The sequence below is a fragment of the Ostrinia nubilalis genome, chromosome 3 (assembly GCF_963855985.1).
Source record: "Ostrinia nubilalis chromosome 3, ilOstNubi1.1, whole genome shotgun sequence".
NCBI lineage: Eukaryota > Metazoa > Arthropoda > Insecta > Lepidoptera > Crambidae > Ostrinia > Ostrinia nubilalis.
Window position 1 is genome coordinate 10,430,377 of NC_087090.1, and position 21,428 is coordinate 10,451,804.

Sequence of the window (21,428 nt, forward strand, 5' to 3'; positions counted from 1 at the left end):
AGTCTATAGAAATGAGATGTATGGAACTATGGACACTGTGCTATGGACACATCTGACAGCGTCAGACAGAAACTTTTTCGTCATCTCCGTTTGCATCGGTTTGCCTCCGTCTTCCATCACACACTCAGTGGCATGAAATTTAATGAACTTCTCCATTGAATAATATATTATCTTTGGGGATTGCTCAACAAAAAAAAACTGTGCTATAAGGGCTCGTACCCAGAGCCGTAAAGCTTCGTAAAAATTCTGTCTGTTGTCATTGGTTGTCATAAGTGTCAAATATTGTTGTGGTCTATTGTGGAATGTGGTGTGGTGATGGTCTTTTTTCGAATTTTTAGTAAATTTAGTATAGTAATTCTTGAAAAATACGCAGTTGGTCGATAAGTTATTTTTCCTCTGCTCTTATAGCTGCATCGTTAAATAGCAACATGATTTATTTGTTAATATAACCAAACGTGGTAAATATCACCATACCATAGTCACCCAATATCATGATTTTTTCGAAATATCATTAAACTAATGATTAATAGTTGATTAATAGTGTATTGTCGATGATACTGAATAAACATTTTTTCTTTCTTTCTTTCTTTCAAACTTATTGGATCTTGTTCATTAAAATTTTGTGATTAATGCTCTTATAACAGTCATATTTTGTTTTAGAGAGCTGCTGCTACGTATTTAATATAAACCTTACATTACAATACAAACATTCTTTTCCCTGTAGCATGATTAATAGTTGATTAATAGTGTATTGTCGATGATACTGAATAAACATTTTTTCTTTCTTTCTTTCTTTCAAACTTATTGGATCTTGTTCATTAAAATTTTGTGATTAATGCTCTTATAACAGTCATATTTTGTTTTAGAGAGCTGCTGCTACGTATTTAATATAAACCTTACATTACAATACAAACATTCTTTTCCCTGTAGCATGCAATTATGGATTCTAAATACTCGGCTATTATGGGTCAAAATGGAGAAAACCAGAATAAAAATCACTGCTTAAAACGAAAAAAATCTATGATAGATAATCTCAAAATAAAAAAGACTAAGTATTCTAATGGAGGCTGTGTATTTGAGAACAATAATATCAAAAAAGAAAATGGCACTGAAAAACTTGCTCCGAAGGTTGAAGTTAATAAACAGAGTATACTAGATGCCAGAAAACAACTGCCTGTTTATATGGTTAAAGCAAGGTCTGTTAAATTGAACATATTCAGCACCAGGAACTTTTTTAAATTAATCTGGTCTTCAATAGTTAAGAGTAATTTTATGTACTATATTTTTCTTATTTCAGATTGTTGGAAGAAGTTAAGAAAAATGATACAATGATTTTAATTGGAGAAACTGGTAGTGGAAAGACTACTCAAGTTCCTCAGCTAATTCATGAAATGCGACTAGAAGGGGGTGGGGTTATAGCTGTTACCCAACCTCGTAGGGTTGCTGCCATTACCATAGCTCTTCGAGTTGCTAATGAAATGAATACGGAAGTAGGCAGTATTGTTGGGTAAAAAATTTGAATATTTAATTTGTTACTTTATATTTGACTGTTGTCTTAAATTGCTCTATTAATTAATTTTTTGCAATAATTATTCTTAAATACAACATCTTTTATTATTATAAAGTATAATATTAAGAGCGTTGTAGCAAAAAGTTGGCGTTCGAATTTTAGGTTTTTATTGCTTGACGTCGCGTAGTGAGTGCGCAAACTGCATTTATCTGTACAATTTCAACGCTGCGTCGACTAAACGATCTTAATCCGTAGTTGTATCGTACCTAAGACAGTACATCATACATAATAATAAAGAAATAATGTATAATTTACCTATTTGATTTTTTCTCAGATCAGACTTTTAGCAAAATCAAGTTCCGTAATTAATGTATTTTTTACACTAGTAAATCCCGCGACAAGTTTTTAATCTTTAAATTGAGTAAAGTAATAAGTTGATGGGTTTGAAAGAATTTATGTTTTATTTTATTCTTTTTACAGCATCAAAAGCTTGTTTATGAAAAATATTTACTATCTAAAATTTAAATTTTGACTTTTTAGTTTTTATGATGCGGGATGGAAAAATTAAAATTTATTCTGATTTTGTGACGTTTCCGCACATAAATATGGATAGGTTAAATAAATAGAATGAAATGTATGGAAACGAGCGTGCCATTTTTTAAACGTTATCTATAATATCTGTGTCCATCAAAGAGCTCGTAACTAAACATCGTAAGCGCCATTCAAATTATTATCTAAAGTTAATAATAAATATTTAGTTTTTGTAAATCTAAACAAGTCAGGAAATCAAAGAGGTAAATACTGATATCATTGTGATTTTATAGAATTTATTATTATAAACCACGGTCGTATAATGCTAAAAAATCAGAGGTAACTTTAAGATTTTTATCCATAGAGCAAAATTTATCTAATCGTGTTTTTAAACAGTTATCCCATTAGGTACACGTGCGTTCTGTAATACAAACCCATCAAAAACAATACTTGTCAAAAAACCAAGTCTCACTACTCAGTTGTTCTACGGTAAAAAGTTGTGAGATCCATGTAATACCAAGTCCAGTCCAGTAAATCATTAACGTTTTACATAAATATATTGACTTGGCCATCGCATGAAAACACGTGTAAATTAAATTATTTAGTGCGAAATGAAACGAAATTTTACATGCCTGTGTAGACATGCAAAATTTCAGCTCAATGGGAAAACGGGAAGTAAGTAAATTTTAAGTTGCAAGATTTTACAACTCCAGATGTCAAAGAAAATAAAAGCTTGTAGATAGCTTTACAAAGAAAAGAAAGATTTATGAAGAAAATAAAAAGTACTGTCTACGATACATTTGTTAGGCCGTGTTGCACCGTCTTACTTTAACATTGACATCAAAATTTTGGATGTCAAAAATCTGTCTAACATAAAACACCGGTTATTGTCAGTTAGGGTCAAAGTTAGGTGGTGCATGTCAGCCTTAGTGTATTTTAATTAAATTTAATACAAATAAGGATGACGAAAATAATCGATAAGTGATCTCACTCGAATATTTCTTATAGTAGGTAATGTAGGTATACAAGATGTCGAACAAATGGTTACTGAAAAAGTGCTTCATGAGACCTAGCAAACGGCATCAATAATATGTTTAAGAACGAACTGAATCTATTCAAAAAACCTATATTTCCAGCTTTCATACATTTAATACAGTTACAAACAAACACGAAATCAATGGTTTCTGAGAATTCTGAGTGCCTTAATGCCGTCCCCTTTATCTGTTTATTTAGTATTTATTAATTAGTATCTCTTGATGATATTGTAGCAAGTTAAACCTCAAATCATGTTTTTCGTAAATAATTTAAATAAGAATGCAATTTACGAGTTTGTTGTTTGATTATTATATATTACTCAATAAAAAAATTAAATTTAAAAAAATTACACTTCTAATATGGTAGGTATGGCTGGCGGCATACATTTAGTATGAAATTCGGAAACATTGAATTTTCGCATAGATCCAGTTTATTCTTTGACCTATTTATTGTTATTGTTTTAAAGAGCTCATGAAGCACTTACAGGAACAGTAAACAGTTTCTCGATATCTTGTATAATTAAAAATCAAGTGAAATCACTTATCGTTTCCACCCTGTACCTATACTTTTAAAAATAAACTCATTTTATACGTTCATTTGTATAAGTGTCATCGAGCGACCGCTGGTGGATTTGCCATTTACCTGACCTACCCCTTTATTACTAAACGTTTAATATCAGATGAATAGTTACCCACCAATTTCTTTCATTCAGTCGTCAGTAATTGAACTTTCGGAAAAACATGACGAAGCGTTGTGTGACCATACAGACGCTATTCAACTTTTATTAGTAAGGAAGAGTATATTTTATGTTGGTAGAAACACAATAGCATAGACTAATGTTTTGACACCCTGTTAAAATTTTTATTAGTCATTTATTTTTTCCTGACCAAACAGATACAATAATAATATCTTTTATCTATTCTACCCATATTCTGTAAGTAAAATAATAAAAAGTTTGAAAAGAAAGAAATTACAAGTCCGATTTACCTAAACAAATAAATTAAAAATACTTGCGGATCAAAAGTACTCAATCATACTACAATTTACGAAAAAATCACGCGTGACGCATATACGTCAGTGGGCAGTCAACTGACATAGACCCGGCGTCTACGAGTGCCAAAGCACGACTGATGTCTGATTTATGCCATTTGATTAGGGATATTCGATATACATCGATGTATTGAAAACATCGATGTTTACAATGCGATACATCGAATGGATCCGATGTTTTGAAAAGCTATTGAAATACTCGATGTATCGATGTTTTTAAGTTTTCAGTGTTAAAACATCGAATCGATGATAACCAATTAAAATTTCATAAAACTCAAGTCTGACCACTAAAATTTTACTTATACGGACAACCCAACTTGTATTTTAAAAATGTTGGCAACACTGCGTACGAGTGCAGTGAGTAGTGTCTCTAGTGACAATAAAAAAAAATGTCAATGTCGCGTCACGCGTGTCAGTTGGCGAGTTTGTTTGTGTCAATCAACAAAGAAATAGGCTGAAAGGCAAACGTTTAAATAAACTGTTGTTTTTGCAAAGTCTTCCAAAAGAACACTGGAAATACTTAGGATATAACAAACTTATAAAAATAAATGCGGATGTTTTTTTTTGTTCTTACTTTAATATACAGTGTGAGTCACGTCAAAGTGTACATGTTACGGTTAATGTGATAAATTGAAAATTATTAATAATAACCGGTTATTATTAATAATTACCGACAGTCGCGGTAAAAGTGATAAATTAATCACATTTAACAGTGATTATTTAATAATTCAACCTTAGTACTAACAAATTTCTTAAAAGAGAACAACATCTTGTGTACGTGCTCGTGTACAGCCAAACTTTTGAACGTTTTGATATCATATATTCATATAATTTGGCATAATGAGTTTGGAATGTTTCTTGCATAATATTACTTTTCCATGATGCCTATATCATAATGTTTTGATTTAAAGTGAAAAATAGGTTAAGGTGCGGCGGGGGTGGCCCTTGGGCCACCCATAAGCCGCCTATTTAGTTTTATACACACATACACACATAAATGACCTCATATTAATCACATTAACCAAATCATGCGGTAATTATTCATAATAACCGGCGATTATTCATAATTTTCACATTTATCACTTTGACCGTAACATACATATGAAAATATGTGAAACTAGACCTATTTTTATCGACAAAAAAAAGGTAAAAAAAAAATTGATATTTTTTTTTAATTTTTTAAAGAATTTTTTTTTCTTCCAATTACTTCTCGTAAAGAAAACATAATAACTTTTAAAGTAAGAGGTATATCCTGATAAAATAAAAACAATAATAATGCTAAATAACAGGCGATACTAAAAAAATACATAAAATACCCAGAAAATGCCAACAAATAATATAAAATTATACTTTTTGAAAAAAATCTGCTTTTAAATTCGTGTTTTTTTGGTTATTTGATAAATTTCTCCAAAAAATGCCCCTATAACAGGTAGTTTTTATTACTTTGTATTATTCTCTATCGTATTACTTTTGTAAAACCAAAAATTGCATGTCTCTATCCCTATCACAACATTTGCTATGATCGTTTAAACAAAGGCCTGCCACCACATTTTTCTCCACTACAGGTGGAGACAATTTTAATTTTAACTAAAATGCTTATTTTACTTCGAAATCTTTTGTTTTTATTTGAAATGTAACTCGTCTTTATCAAAATTACAAATCTAGAGCCAGTTTCAGTTTCGTTGTTAACGAAGCGTTGAATGGCCCGCCCGGAGAGGCTTAGTTCAAACGATCATTGCAAACGTTGTGATAGGGATAGAGACATGCGATTTTTGGTTTTACAAAGGTAATACGATAAAAAATAATACAAAGTAATAAAAACCACCTGTTATGGGGGCATTATTTGGAGAAATTTATCAAATAACCAAAAAAACACGAATTTTAAAGCAGATTTTTTTCAAAAAGTATATTTTTTTATTATTTGTTGGCATTTTCTAGGTATTTTATGTATTTTTTTAGTATCGCTTATTATTAAGCATTATTACTGTTTTTATTTGATAAGGATAACCTCTTAGTTTAAAAGTTATTACGTTTTCTTTACGAGAAGTAATTGGAAGAAAAAAAATTCTATAAAAAATAAAAAAATAAATCTCAAAAATTTTTGACCTCTTTTTTGTCGATAAAAATAGGTCTAGTTTCACCTATTTTCATATGTGCACTTTAACGTGACTCACACTGTATAATGAAGATTTTTCTCATGTATGGCTTTTACTGTTTTTTAATAATACAATGCTTAAATTAGTGGATTATAAAAAATCTTAAAAAAGTACTCGATTTATACAAAACATCGATGTTTTCTTCCAATACATCGAAAGAAATCGATGTACAGTTTCAAAATATCGAATCGAAAAAAACATCGATGTTTTTTCAAAGTGGACACCCCTACATTTGATGCACCCGATTTTATAGTATTTTCAAATTAATTTTTCATTTGAAGATTGAAGATAGATATTTTTTCTTTTTCACACAATAATAGTATTATGTTTCTTCTTAAGTATAAAGTAGTTTATGTTGCCAAATGACTTTTAGATTATGAGATGTGACCTGTTTTCTTGCAGTAATTTTCTCAAATTTTGACTATCTTAGACATGATAAAAATGCATTTTAATGAATTAAACATCAAAATTTTCTCAATACACTTTCTTCTTCAGGGTATGCTTATTCTAATGAATACATTCTATCTTCTTACTTAGAAATAAATTTGTTGTAATATTAGTTCAAAGTTGTGCCTTCGCGAGTTACCTGGAAATCGGGCTTTCGAAATTCGCTGTTTTCGTAGGCAAAAATCCAATTTGAACGATATTTTGTCAATAGACATTCCGTAAAAACGTATGATAATCACGATTATATAAGTCAAAAGAAGCTATAACAATAAATTATATGACTAAAATCATTTCGAAATCTGCCAAATTCTCGATTTCTGCATGAAAAATGTGACAACGCTCTTAAACTATACATACTTTTCAGCTACTCTGTGCGCTTTGAAGATGTCACAAGTCACAGAACAAAACTAAAGTATTTAACTGACGGTATGTTGTTAAGAGAAGCTATTGTAGATCCTTTGTTAAAGAAGTATTCTTTTGTTATCCTTGATGAAGCTCATGAGCGAACTGTTAACACTGATGTTTTGTTTGGCATTGTGAAATTGGCCCAAAAGGAAAGGAGTAATCAAAAACTACATCCACTAAAGGTATAACTATAATATCTATATGCAATATTGATATCTAAATAATTATTATGTTGAACCTTAGAGTAGGCGCACACCGTTGATTTTTTGTCGGCCGATAGTTTAGTCGGGCTGTTGATCAGTATGGGCATGTATGGGAGTGCGCACACTACGCTGATTCGATTTGGCCGATTCTTCATACAATTTAAAATCGGGCACAACTATCGGCCAACTAAAAATCAACGGTGTGCGCCTACTGTTACTATGCACGACTTGCTAAACAATAAAAAATCAATTTTATGTTACATAAAGCTTAAAAACATGAATATCCTTTTAGGTTATCATTATGTCTGCCACAATGGATGTGGATTCCTTTAGAAAATATTTTAATAATTGTCCAGTTATCTATTTGGAAGGAAGGTCTTATCCTGTCACAATTTATCATTCAAAAATGAAGCAGGAAGATTATCAATATGCTGCTCTTTGTACTATATTTCAACTTCATACTACAACTCCTCCAAAGTAAGTGCACTATAAATTAATGTATAAATTAAAAATTTATAACTATTTATTAATGAATAAGGATGATAATATTGATGTTCACTTTTTTCAGCCATGACTTTCTTGTATTTTTGACGGGCCAAGAAGAAATTGAGACCATTATGCACAGCATCAAACAAATAGCAAAAGTACGGGTTTTCTTATCTAGAAAATAAGCAATAACTACAATGTATTAATTGAATTTATGTTGTTAAGTATTGATTTAATGTTACAGGAAACTCCAGGGCCATCAATAAGAGTTTGTCCATTGTATGCAGGCCTGCCTCCAGCAAAGCAATTGCAAGTATGGAGAGATACCCCACCAAATACAAGAAAAATTGTTTTGGCTACTAATATAGCTGAAGCGTCGGTGACCATACCTGGCATTAAATGTGTTATTGATGCAGGAGTTGTTAAGGAAAGGTGCGTTTTGTTAACTTAGATTTTTAATCTTTCAAAGTTCACAAATGCAGGTGTGTATAACATAGAGTTTAGGGATCTCAGGCTATCGTGGCTCTGTTAGGACAGAACCCCCGGCCTGCCGTAGCAGGTTATGTCTGTCCGCTGCTCAGTCAGCTCTGCTGATCAGAGGAGTACCGAGAGCGGGCCTTCAAAGAACTGACCCGGGTAAACGCTCACCAGCCCCCACCTGTGGGGATTTTTAAAGATATCCCTGCATCGTCCCTGCCCGGGCAAATTCCTCGACGGTCCCCGCCCGGCCGGTTTCCCGACAGGCCTGAGAGTCGATAAGACCTGCCCTGGCACATGCCTAGGCACTTTCCCACTGGTCAATCTAGACTATCTAGATAGGGGCCATTCATTTCTTGCGTAAGACTATTCTCGGTAGTTTTTGAACCCCTCCCTCTATTAAAGAACTATCGAGACTCCCTCCCACCCCCTAGTAAGAAAAAATAAGACATGGTTGTCCCCCTCCCCCCTAAATCGTCTAACTCTAAAGCTTCAACCACACGCTTCAACAGCAGCGCGTGCAGATCACCATCGCCCGCGCGATCACGGGAATGACAGGTCGCGCGGACTGTCATGGGTCGCGCGGACTATCATGGGTTGCGCGACCTGTCATTGGCCTATGATCGCGCCGGCGATGGCGATCTGCACGCGTTGGTGTGGTTGAAGCTTTACGTAATAAAATTAAATGAATGGCCCCATAGTCCAGTGAGTGAGAAAGAGGGCGCTCCTGATTTTGGTATGTGCAGAGTAAATACAAATGAGTAGGCTGGTCATCTTCATAGAAACGCACCGAGCGCGGTTTGTATGTGAGCGCGCGCCAATACGTATGCGGCGCGCACGCACACACTGACAAAATTAGGGGCAACTCACCGCTAATCCACGCTAAATTTTGTCTACTTACTCTGGTATGTGTGAGTCACTTGTGAATGTCGTAGGACTTGGTGCACGCGCACCGGCGCAGAGAGGCTGCGCGTTCGCGCGTGCGCGCAGGCGGCGGGCTGGCAGCGCGCCGGCCGCGCGGGCCGCACCGCCGCCGGCGCCGCCTACCGCCTCTACACCGCCGCCGAGTTCAACGCCCGCCCGCAGCATAACACGCCGGAAATTATACGGTACGGAACTTATTGTCGGCCATTTGGTGTAGCGGTTCAGAACGGACTACTATGCCGAGAGGTCCCGGGTTCGATTCCCGGCCGGGCAGAAATTGAAATGATGGATTTAATTTCTGTGACGTATATTTACAAAAAAAAAAGTATTTAAGGCGATTAGAGTCCTCAATGACCTTGGGCGTTTGACCTTCACGCCGCGCGAAACACCCGCGCACCCCGCACGAAAACTCCGATTTGACACCGATCAAAATTACACGGGCATAGGTAGATACAGAATAGAAGCTCTTTTTTCATGACATTACTGCCTATTATTTTAAACTTGAATTGATGAACCTTGAGGTCGGTGTCATTTAACTCAGGCGTAAAGGTATTTAATAAAAATAATACAATCCATGAACATTTTGTACGGGATATTTTTTATTTATTTTTTCGTAAGTTTTCTAATGTTTTTGTCGGTTCAGCCGTTCTCGAAATTTGAACATGTAATATATAGGTAACTTCGGGTGGAATCTTGCAAGCTGAATTTGTTAGACCAACTTCCTGACGACAACTGTAGGTATTGGAACACATAGTAGTATTGTCTATGGTTTAAAAAAGCAAATGTTTCTTCTTTTGTCTATTGTCATTCTCTTTGTGTCACTTATGAAGAAAAAACTGAAAATGTGTTTAATCTCGTCTTTTTATTAGAAATCCTTCAACAACTGATTGAGTTAAAATTTTGGATAAACATGTAATTCGGATGACAATGCAATATTGTGATGACATGGAGTCGATCTGATGATAGAGCTGGAATGCCAGTGGCCCCATAGCAACTCCGGGATTAAACGATTCCATCGAGTTTAGGCTCGTTTGATTTGTATTTATTTATTTATATAAATATAAGTAAGTAATATTATGTAAGTAAGCTACTTTAAAAATCACGAGTACCTATCTACCTACTTCAATTCTCAAAGGCAAACAGGGTCTGATGATGGAGCTGGAATGTGGCCATAGGAATAGGCTAGTTTCTTAAAAAAACACTTTTAGTCCGTCAATTACACTATCAAAAAATATTGGACACGGGATATTTTTATTTGTCAACAAACAAGTAATTACGAAGTTATGATGCGATGAAATTCCGGGTGACGTCACAAATCGCAACAATTTTAAGCACGCCTTAACGTCATGGGCCTCTTCTGAACTTTGGCGCGATTTATCTCTTTAAATTTTCATTAGTTTAAAAAAGTGAAAAACACATACTTCAGTGGCAACAACAAGGTCTATTGAGTACCTATAGTCTACTAAAGACATGAAATAAATTAATTTTCACCAAAAATTAAAACCAACTCCAAAACGAATCACCAAAAAAAGGTAGGCTGTCACCGACTCTGAAAATATCAATCATGATATACGGGCATTAATTGTAATCAGTATCCACATTTTTTAACAAGCTCTATAGAACAATTTATTTATCAATACCACTTTATCTTATTTTTTTTAACTGTGGTATTTTCGCGAAGAAACATATTGAAAATCTAATTCTAAATGGCCCATTTGCGCCGAGCCTAAGTATGAAAAATATAAATTGTTTTCTTCACGTAAGGGCTGATTTTTCAATAGTCAGATAACTTTTAACCGAAGAATAAGTTTGACATATTGACAGTTTTAGTATGGGAAATATGTCAAAATGACAAGTTTATTCTTCAGATAAAAGTTATCTGACGATTGAAAAATCAGCCCTAAATCGATTAAGTTACTGATTCTGACTCGCTCCTAATTTGGATACTGATTGCAAAGGCCTAGTAAATAAATAACGGAATATATTTTCAACTTTTACTTATCTAGTGCCGTTTTTTTTTGGGGTCGATTTTTTTACACTAATAGATTTTATTTAGGTAGATAATAGCGTCCGAGCATGCCTTAATTCAATCGTATCGTCTGACTGAACGTGCTCTATGAACAACTCTGACATAAAAACTATTGTCAAACAAAGACTAGGTTGCACCATCTTATTTTAAATTTGACAAAAGTAAAAAATCTGTCGAACTCCATACAAAAAAACACCGGTTCTCGCCAAAGCTACGGTTTAAGTTAGGTCACGTCAGGTGGTGCAACTCAGCCAAGGGAAAAATTCATTTTGATCGCTAATGTCAGTTTGCAGCGAGTGACACAACCTCCCCGTCTGAAGGCCAGCGGCCGACTGCCGCCCGCACCCCGCGAAGGCCCCCTCAACAGCAAAACGTTCGGAATTTATCAAAAGTAAAATTTATGAATGAAAGTAATGTTCGATTGAAAAACGCAACGTGTCATTTAAAGATTAAAGAATTCCTAATCTATTCGTGCAAAAATCTTTTAAATTAACATAGCCGTTTTGGAGGAGTAGGGAATTGAAGTAAAAAATAGATGTCCCGAATTTATTTTTTTAATCCAAAACAAAGAAACGTAGCGAAAATTCAAACGTCACAAATGTAGTCCTTGAACTGTTGTATAACATATATTTTTTTCAACTATTCCTGTCCAGCAGTAAAAGAGGAGTAGGCTTTACAAAATGCCCATTTGACGCGGATTGAGGACTCTAATCGCCTTAAGTATGTTTATATCCGTTGTCTAGTACCCATAGTACAAGCTTTGCTTAGTTTGGGGCTAGGGGCGCAGTGTAAAATGTCCAAGGATATTTATTAGTGCATAGACAATCGATGAACGTTTAGGACACTCGCCCACGGCGACGTTTACGAACGCGACAGCATCGCTTCTAACGCGCGTTAGTCGCATTTGCAACGCACTACAGGAGTGATGCCAATGCCCTCCAAGTACTTATTGTGTATGGAAAGGTTTTTGGGACCCTGTGCGTCCACGCGCACTTTGAGACCTCATAGTAATGCTTGTGAATACGGGTGTAAGAAACTGATAACAAGTTCAAATTGAAGAATATTTGTGTCCGTTCTTCTATTTCGGACACATGCCGAGTTTTCTACTTTTTCTTGTTTGTCCCTTTTCTAACACAGTTTTCACTTAAGAGCCATTTCACAAAAATATTCCGCGCGAATTTAGGTAAAAGCTGTCAATGCAACGTCAAAAGAGTAAAAAGAACGCTGAAATGGACAAAAAAATCTTGAGCCGTGACCGTATTAAGACTTGATTTAAGTTATTAATTTTAAGGTAGAATGAGGTATTCAAACTTGATTAATTAATTTAAATTTTTAATAGAGTTTGTTAAGTCTTTTATATTTCGATTCATAATGAAACACGAATAGGTATAATATGTAAAATATATTAAGTACAAAATAAAGACAGTCACATAGTGAAAAATAAATCTGCCCCCTTACAGATCCATCATCGGACCCTGGATACGAATAATGAAACACGAATAGGTATAATATGTAAAATATATTAAGTACAAAATAAAGACATTCACATAGTGAAAAAAAAATCTGCCCCCTTACAGCTCCATCATCGGACCCTGGATACGAAATATTCGTCAAGGCGAATCACACAAGCCCAAACTCCATATGGTTCTATTGTTTTGTTACGGAGGTGGCCATTGCATCTCCTCCAGATCCATTATCAGACAGAGCTAAGAAATAAATAAATAAATATTATTATAAGTAAACAAATAACTAAAATAATTCATCTTACTATCTTACTTTTTACTAGTCTTACTAATATTATAAATACGAAAGTTTGTGTGGATGTCTGGATGTTTGTTACACTTTCACGCAAAAACTACTGAACAGATTTTGATGAAACTTTACAGTACAGTACAGCAGTACTAGGCAGTCTGTGTTCAACTATCACTCGGGTCGGACGTTCCTATCGCAAGACCTTTGGTTCACTCAGTTCCGATACGACTCTAGTGCTGTGTGTAATTATTTTCGTTAATACACTGAGTTTATTAATTTCTACGAGTGGATTTCATTTTGCCTGAGACCTACGCCATGAACCCTGAACCAGAAGACCCTGTCGCCAGCGACAGCGACGCTCATCCATCCCTGGCGTCGACCAGAATAACAATGTATAGGCTATAATTTATGACGATCTGTGACAAACTAAATTTCAAGCGGGTGAAGCCGCGGGCAATACTACATATTTCATACTAGCTTTTTGCCCGCGACTTCTTCTGCGATGAAGTGGAAAATGGTTCTAAAAGAATTAAAATATTCTAAGAAAATTAATTTTGTTAAATGATTATATTTTTTGATATAAAATCTACACATCATTATGTTTAAATATTTGAATACTTACAAAATTATGAGATCTTTCTAAAACAAAATTAAAACACTACACCTGCCGCAGATTTCTTTGTAAACAATGTTTTTTTGTTTTTCCTTCAGGTGCTAAAATCACCAGGCTATTGTGTGCGCATACTCTGGAGTATTCCACATACAACTGGTCGTCGGAGAAGCATAGATTTCCATTAAGTCTACTCCCGCTACCATATGGAACTCCGCTAAAACTCGTGAGGGCGCCAACACTTGCTTTTGTATCGAAAATTAGTATGAGCAGCTGCGCACGCGGTTGCCCGTTGCAGGCTCTATGCAACCACACTATTTTATACCGGGGTCCCTAAGCATGAGATGGGAAACTGCACTCTCTTGAATTCTCTTGAATTTGATGGTGTTAGGGGAATCCTAGGAATGAATTTCCAATGGAATCTCCTCATCAATATTGCGAAATTGCGAGTTGCAATGCAATGTTACGTTTTCACTTGTTATTTTATTGTAATCTGACCTTGATTTTTCAAACACGTGTCAAAATAAAAAATAATAATTTAAATCAAAAGTACTAAGGAATATTTCATTGATATCAACTTAGAAACAAGCACAGATCACAGAAACTAAAGGGAAATGTGACAAGGGACAAATTGGAACATATTGCTTGTGAAAGCAATGATGACAGTAGCGACGTCATTATGTAAACAGTTTATATTGCTTGCATAGTACTAAAGATTATTCGAACGTTGAATACTGATACCGCAATGGATAATGAGCACATAATTTGATTTCTTTGTGTGTGTGAATTTCTAATACGACACTGAGTTTCGAACTCAGCGCATTACTTAGCATCTCTCTATATTTCTATGGAACCAAGTTATCTCCAAAATAACATTCCACACCTTTTTAACCTAGTCAGGTAATAATTTTAATAAAATACGAAGCACGTCATCTATCAATAGGATATATGTATATTTTAGAAGTTAATAAATTATGCATAAAATATAAACACTTTAGAAGTTTAGTTAAATCGTAAAATTTCTGAAAAACAAGTACTAAAATCGTACTGAAAAAAAGTATTAACATGTTATCTAATTTATTTATTAAACGTCGAATTTTATCAAAGATTTTGGACTAAAGTTTTTGAAAATATTTTATTGTAGGCTATATAGAAAAAAATTAGGATTCTAAATCGTGAAAGAAATTTTTTTCGGAGCCTATTGCCTCCAAACAAACAAACAAACAATTAAATCTTTCCTCTTTTATTAGTATAGATTTAACAACAAAACAAAACGCTTCTTTTTCTTCTTCACGAAACAAAACTCAAAGCGGATAAATAAATAAACAAATCTTTGGACAATTTCATAGCGCCATCTAGTCCAAAAGTAGGCAACCAATATGCTTGTGTTAAGGGTGCTATCATAATGGATATACTTTTTTATAATTTATTTATTAAATTAAATACATGGTACCTACATATCGCACCCTTAATAATGAATGGGCACAACTCCAAAATTCAGTTTTTTGGGAAAAGCCAAAAAACCAATCGGCGGATCGCGGTTTTTTACATAATTGGCTCTAAAATCTTTATTTTATCAGCTACAACTTTCAAATTAAGCATACTTCATCACTGGTATCTGTTATATAATTTGACATAAGACATTTTTGAAAATGTTGATTATGAGTATTTAAAAAAATTGTTTAAAGAAATATTTCAAAGTTAGGCCTTTATTTTACTATTTCTGTTGTTGTGATTTTGGGTATTACTTGTACTTGTGCCCATCTAATCCTTAGGCTGAATTGTTTTATATGGCATATTCCCTAATTTTGCTCTCTAATATTTAAAAATAAGTGTATTATTCGATTTTTATATTGATTTACGCCCAATAACACTGGGGACAGTTATTGTGCGGTATAGTAGCTTATAGCCAATTCAGTATAAGAGTAGGGTGCTGAATACTAGAAAATTATTAGATATGTCGAATTAGATTAAAATAAAGACTATTAGCTATTTCTCTGAGAAAACCGACATGAAAATACTAATTTTATGCATTCAAAATATTTTTACTTAGATAGATAGGGACTCTTACCCTATAAAAATATGCTTTTCATCAAATAAAGAAAAAACCTACAAAAACTTTTTCTGTAAGGTTTTCTGTTATGGATTTGTTCAGGATAATCACTTATTAAAGTCCAACAGCCAGTACCTTGGTATCTTTTTTCCACTATCCTGCTGTCCTGGTGGAAGGAACCGTTCTCTTTGTCCCTTACTATAATCACCCACATTATGTGGGAATCAGTTCAAATGGCTATTGTAAAAAATACAATTTAATACTCAAATTGGCATGTGTAATTTTTGAAGGATTTTAGCAACCAATTTTGAACACAAGAATATCCATTCTGGTGTTCTAACATTCCCCAAAAAATATTTTACTACTAAAGCACCTTAGCCATGCTTCAGATTCAATTTGTGTTATATGGTTTACAAATACAGTCTTTTATAAGAGCACGGATTTGCAGTCCATCGAAGATAGCTGCTTTTAATTTTTCCGTACTCATCATCATTTTGCGTTTGATCATTTTAGTGATTAGAAAGCTCAATACATATCTTTGGCCCTCCAAATAGAAGCCCTTTACGTCCTGCTTGACTTCAGTATTGCAAAGAGTCTAGGTACACAAGGTTTACGACGATATTGGACACCCAATATTTATTATTTTGTACAATTTTGATCCCAAAGTATGCTTGGTTTGTTATCACAAACTCCGTGATCTTTTTTCTTTGCTTTTGTGTACAATATTTGCCACATATTAATAAAAACTGTTAGTGGTGTTAACACAAGATTTCATTACGAACTCATATTTTTTAAGACAAAAAGCACTTTAGAACTTAAACTAAAAAACTGAAAATTTCAAGGTCTAATAGCTGATCAGTAAAATTGTAGTAACTTAATACGTTAAAAGATAATTTTAAAATAAATTCGATGTATCCTCAGTCCTCAGAATCTGAGTGATTAATTAGCATCAATTTATGTGACCGTAGTAAATTAATGAATAATATAATTAAAAATTATAACACTATCATATTAAAGTAATTCACCTTTTGGCTGACTAGTGCGTTCATTCATAAAATAAACAAAGAAAAAAGCCAACCCGAGCCCCGAGCGAACGTTAATAGCCTTAACACGTAGGTATGTCTCTTATTTTATTAATCATTAGTTTATTTGTTGGGAAGTATTTCATAACCACCGCTTTATTTCTTAGCATCGCGATAAAACATTCTATAGGCTCCTAATCAACCAATAGGTATGAAAATTAATACCAAGAAGCAAATTACTTTTATAGGAGAGTTGTAAATTTAACTACAAACACCCATCCATGGTCCGCCTAACTAAAGTTAAAGTTATATTTTATAATTTTCTATGATTAACGGGACTTTATCAATGTAATAAAAATGAAAATGTAACATATTATTAGAAATATATGGAATTAATTAGTCTTAGCTCACTAACACTTTCTTAAAAGTTTGTCACACAAAGGCACAACTCCAAATTGGACCACAGTCGCGGGGGCCGGATTCGACAAATATCGGCATGTCTCTGATTCAGCCCTTCTAGCGGGAAGATAGACGAAAGTATGGAAGGGGCACAAAATGTAGAACTCATTTATCTGATTATTGTTTTCGATTTCTGTGAAAGCCATCTTGTAGAACTGACGAAAATGTGCCTCTCTAGTACAAAAAGTAAAAAACCAAAAATTTTGAGTTGTGCCCCTATATTATTAAGGGTGCGATATTATACATAGTTACACCCAGATCCGTCAAAGAAATTAAAATTCATCATTTCAATTTCTGCTCGGCCGGCCGACTCGAAACAGCCTCTCGGCATAGTATCAAATGTATTTGGTCGCTGTACAAATCATCGCTTTACGACACGAACGCACGTAAACGTCACGGCGGGAAAAATGACACAGGTCCTGCCTTGACGGGCGCTCGCGCCATACTAATCGATGTCGGCTTGCGCATTGTAATTTATACTGATATTCACATCAATATTTTGACAAAGTGGTTACTAATATTTAAACAATAACTGTAGAAATTAATTCTACAATGAATATTCTTTATTTTGGGATACTTTTATTGCAGTTTATGCTGTGTTTTTAAACCAAAAACCACGATCAAAATGTGACGTTAATCTTAAAATTTGCCAAATTATTTTTAGATTTTACTCAATAATGGTAATGAAATTCAAGAATCTATTTCATTAATGGACTACAAGAATATATGTCCGATGATTACTATATATTTTTAAGCTTATTATATGAGCATAAATAATAGATACAGGACTTTGAAAATGAGTCTGCGGCAATTTTTTCGTAAAATGGTTGTGGGAGATGGGGCACTGTGAATTAAGCAAAAGAGTTTTAGTAAATCCGTTTCATTAATGGTCAACAACAAGGATTGACCTATCTTTCGCAGTTATTAAATAATCTCTGGGTGTTGCTTAAGATAGTAATTCATGCTTCCAAAATCTTAGAAATTCGCACGAAAATGTAAAATGGCTCTTAAACATTTTTATAGTCTCTTTCTTTTTATTGTGACGAAATAACAAATAAATATGCAATATATTAATTGCTTATTACCAATACCAATTTTTAATAACATTTGATTGTATTCCGTGTACAGATGCCCTTTAGCGCCGACAATGTTGTTGTTGATTGCAGCGGGGATGGACCCAAGTACATTCCCGTTGATTGACGCACCACCCGAGGATTCCATCAAGGCATCCTTGGCTCTGTTGAAGGAATTAGGTAAGTTCCAAAGGAATTTGTAAAATTTATCATAATTTTAAAACTATTATACAGATAGCTAAATACGGTAGTATCTTATTTCATTGTAATAGGTAAAATTTTACAACAAAAATGCATGAAATGACCTTTTGGCTACAAATAAATCCTTTATTTCACTTTTAGGGGCTATTGATAATGAAATAAATCCCAAGTTAACGGTTCTGGGGAAGAAAATGTCCGCATTTCCTATAGACCCCAAATATTCTAAGGTGCTCCTATCCGCGCCCGAGTACGGTTGCTTAGAAGAGGTAATGTACTTTAGATAGTGTATGATGCAGCTCTTAAATTATTACCCTACAACCCAGTCGAGTTAACTGCGCACCTGGTGGCCGTGACGTCACATCGATGCTCTGGTATGGACGGCGAACGCGGGGAGGCGTGCGGGTGAGTGGAATTAAAAGTCGCATTCCAACGTGGTGTGCAGTTAGCTCGATCGGGTTGTACCTGTAAATTTAATTACTCCAATGCTTTTTTCTATGGCACATACATTTATTAAAATGTTCTAAAGATTTCTGGTATGGCATTTATTAATAACAATGTGAACTTTTTTATCTTAATTTTAGGCATTAAGTTTAGTGGCTGTGTTGTCAAGTGAGAATGTGTTCCACACACCGATGCATAAAAGAGAAGAAGCATTGAAAGTAAAGCAGAAATTTATATCTCCAATCGGTGATCACATCACTCTCTTGAATGTGTTTAAAGCGTTCTGCAAGGCTCCTTTGAAAAAGGTAAACAAACTCTAAAATAAATCGTAAATAACTGCAAAATAAAAGATATTGCTGTACGAGATGGCAGTAGGCGGATTCTTTTAGCCACAGTTTTTTCAATGTGTCTTTCTTGTTTTTCAGCAATGGTGTAAGGAAAATTACCTCAATCACAAGAATTTAACGTACGCCTACGATGTACGCCAGCAGTTGCTTTCTGTCTGCCAGAGGTTAAATCTGACGGTCTCGAGTTGTGGAACAGCGATGGATCAGGTAATTTATTTATTAAATTACTCAAACCATAGACTTTTTCTATAAACCTCACTGACACCGGAGGTAGCTGGGTCCAAGACGCATAGAACAGTTTCATTAGTTTAGAGATTTATGACCAATTTTAGTTATTAATGTCCAAAGAATCGGGACTAACGCGTAGCGGTTGACTAAATTTGCGTCACGCCGCACTCGTTCTCGAATCTCTTTAAACTTTTGATCTCCAGTCGCATTGGTTGCATTGTAAGAATAGAAAAAAGTAGTTTAATTGAGTTGACAAAATAGTGACGTCACTGGCTAGTATTGCCATACAAAATCTATAGGAGAGTCTCGTTTTGATAGTTTTAAAAAGTACGTCAATTGATTGGTGGCGGCAAATACCCTATTCTAATAATAGATAATTATGTATATTTATTGCAGTTGCTGAAGTGTCTCCTAAGCGGGCTGTTCACGAACTGCGCGTGGGCACGCGGGGCCGGCGCCGGGGGCGGCGGGGGGCGCTACGTCACGAGCGCGGGGGCCGCGGCCGCGCTGCACCCGGCCGGGGCGCTGCACGCCGCGCGCCCGCCGCCGCCCGCCGTGCTCTACACGGAGATGCTGCGCACGCGCCGCGCCTACCTGCTCACGGTACAGTAGTGGTGCGGTGTCCGCTGACGTCACACGTCACACGTCACGAGCGCGGGGGCCGCGGCCGCGCTGCACCCGGCCGGGGCGCTGCACGCCGCGCGCCCGCCGCCGCCCGCCGTGCTCTACACGGAGATGCTGCGCACGCGCCGCGCCTACCTGCTCACGGTACAGTAGTGGTGCGGTGTCCGCTGACGTCACACGTCACACGTCACGAGCGCGGGGGCCGCGGCCGCGCTGCACCCGGCCGGGGCGCTGCACGCCGCGCGCCCGCCGCCGCCCGCCGTGCTCTACACGGAGATGCTGCGCACGCGCCGCGCCTACCTGCTCACGGTACAGTAGTGGTGCGGTGTCCGCTGACGTCACACGTCACACGTCACGAGCGCGGGGGCCGCGGCCGCGCTGCACCCGGCCGGGGCGCTGCACGCCGCGCGCCCGCCGCCGCCCGCCGTGCTCTACACGGAGATGCTGCGCACGCGCCGCGCCTACCTGCTCACGGTACAGTAGTGGTGCGGTGTCTGCTGACGTCACACGTCACACGTCACGAGCGCGGGGGCCGCGGCCGCGCTGCACCCGGCCGGGGCGCTGCACGCCGCGCGCCCGCCGCCGCCCGCCGTGCTCTACACGGAGATGCTGCGCACGCGCCGCGCCTACCTGCTCACGGTACAGTAGTGGTGCGGTGTCTGCTGACGTCACACGTCACACGTCACGAGCGCGGGGGCCGCGGCCGCGCTGCACCCGGCCGGGGCGCTGCACGCCGCGCGCCCGCCGCCGCCCGCCGTGCTCTACACGGAGATGCTGCGCACGCGCCGCGCCTACCTGCTCACGGTACAGTAGTGGTGCGGTGTCTGCTGACGTCACACGTCACACGTCACGAGCGCGGGGGCCGCGGCCGCGCTGCACCCGGCCGGGGCGCTGCACGCCGCGCGCCCGCCGCCGCCCGCCGTGCTCTACACGGAGATGCTGCGCACGCGCCGCGCCTACCTGCTCACGGTACAGTAGTGGTGCGGTGTCTGCTGACGTCACACGTCACACGTCACGAGCGCGGGGGCCGCGGCCGCGCTGCACCCGGCCGGGGCGCTGCACGCCGCGCGCCCGCCGCCGCCCGCCGTGCTCTACACGGAGATGCTGCGCACGCGCCGCGCCTACCTGCTCACGGTACAGTAGTGGTGCGGTGTCTGCTGACGTCACACGTCACACGTCACGAGCGCGGGGGCCGCGGCCGCGCTGCACCCGGCCGGGGCGCTGCACGCCGCGCGCCCGCCGCCGCCCGCCGTGCTCTACACGGAGATGCTGCGCACGCGCCGCGCCTACCTGCTCACGGTACAGTAGTGGTGCGGTGTCCGCTGACGTCACACGTCACACGTCACGAGCGCGGGGGCCGCGGCC

The 21,428-nt window shown here is 37.3% G+C and overlaps 1 protein-coding gene across 1 annotated transcript; it reads left to right on the plus strand.

Annotated features, from left to right (window-relative positions):
* Positions 1-803: 803 nt before the first annotated feature.
* On the plus strand, positions 804-21,371 carry LOC135088163 (ATP-dependent RNA helicase DHX33-like). Its single transcript, XM_063983051.1, has 14 exons — positions 804-1,196; positions 1,298-1,507; positions 7,094-7,316; positions 7,630-7,814; positions 7,906-7,981; positions 8,068-8,255; positions 9,236-9,409; positions 18,278-18,402; positions 18,565-18,689; positions 19,005-19,169; positions 19,290-19,418; positions 19,836-20,042; positions 20,093-21,213; positions 21,248-21,371. The coding sequence occupies exons 1-14, from the start codon at positions 940-942 to the stop codon at positions 21,369-21,371; spliced, it is 3,309 nt and encodes a 1,102-aa protein (XP_063839121.1). The 5' UTR covers positions 804-939.
* Positions 21,372-21,428: the final 57 nt, after the last annotated feature.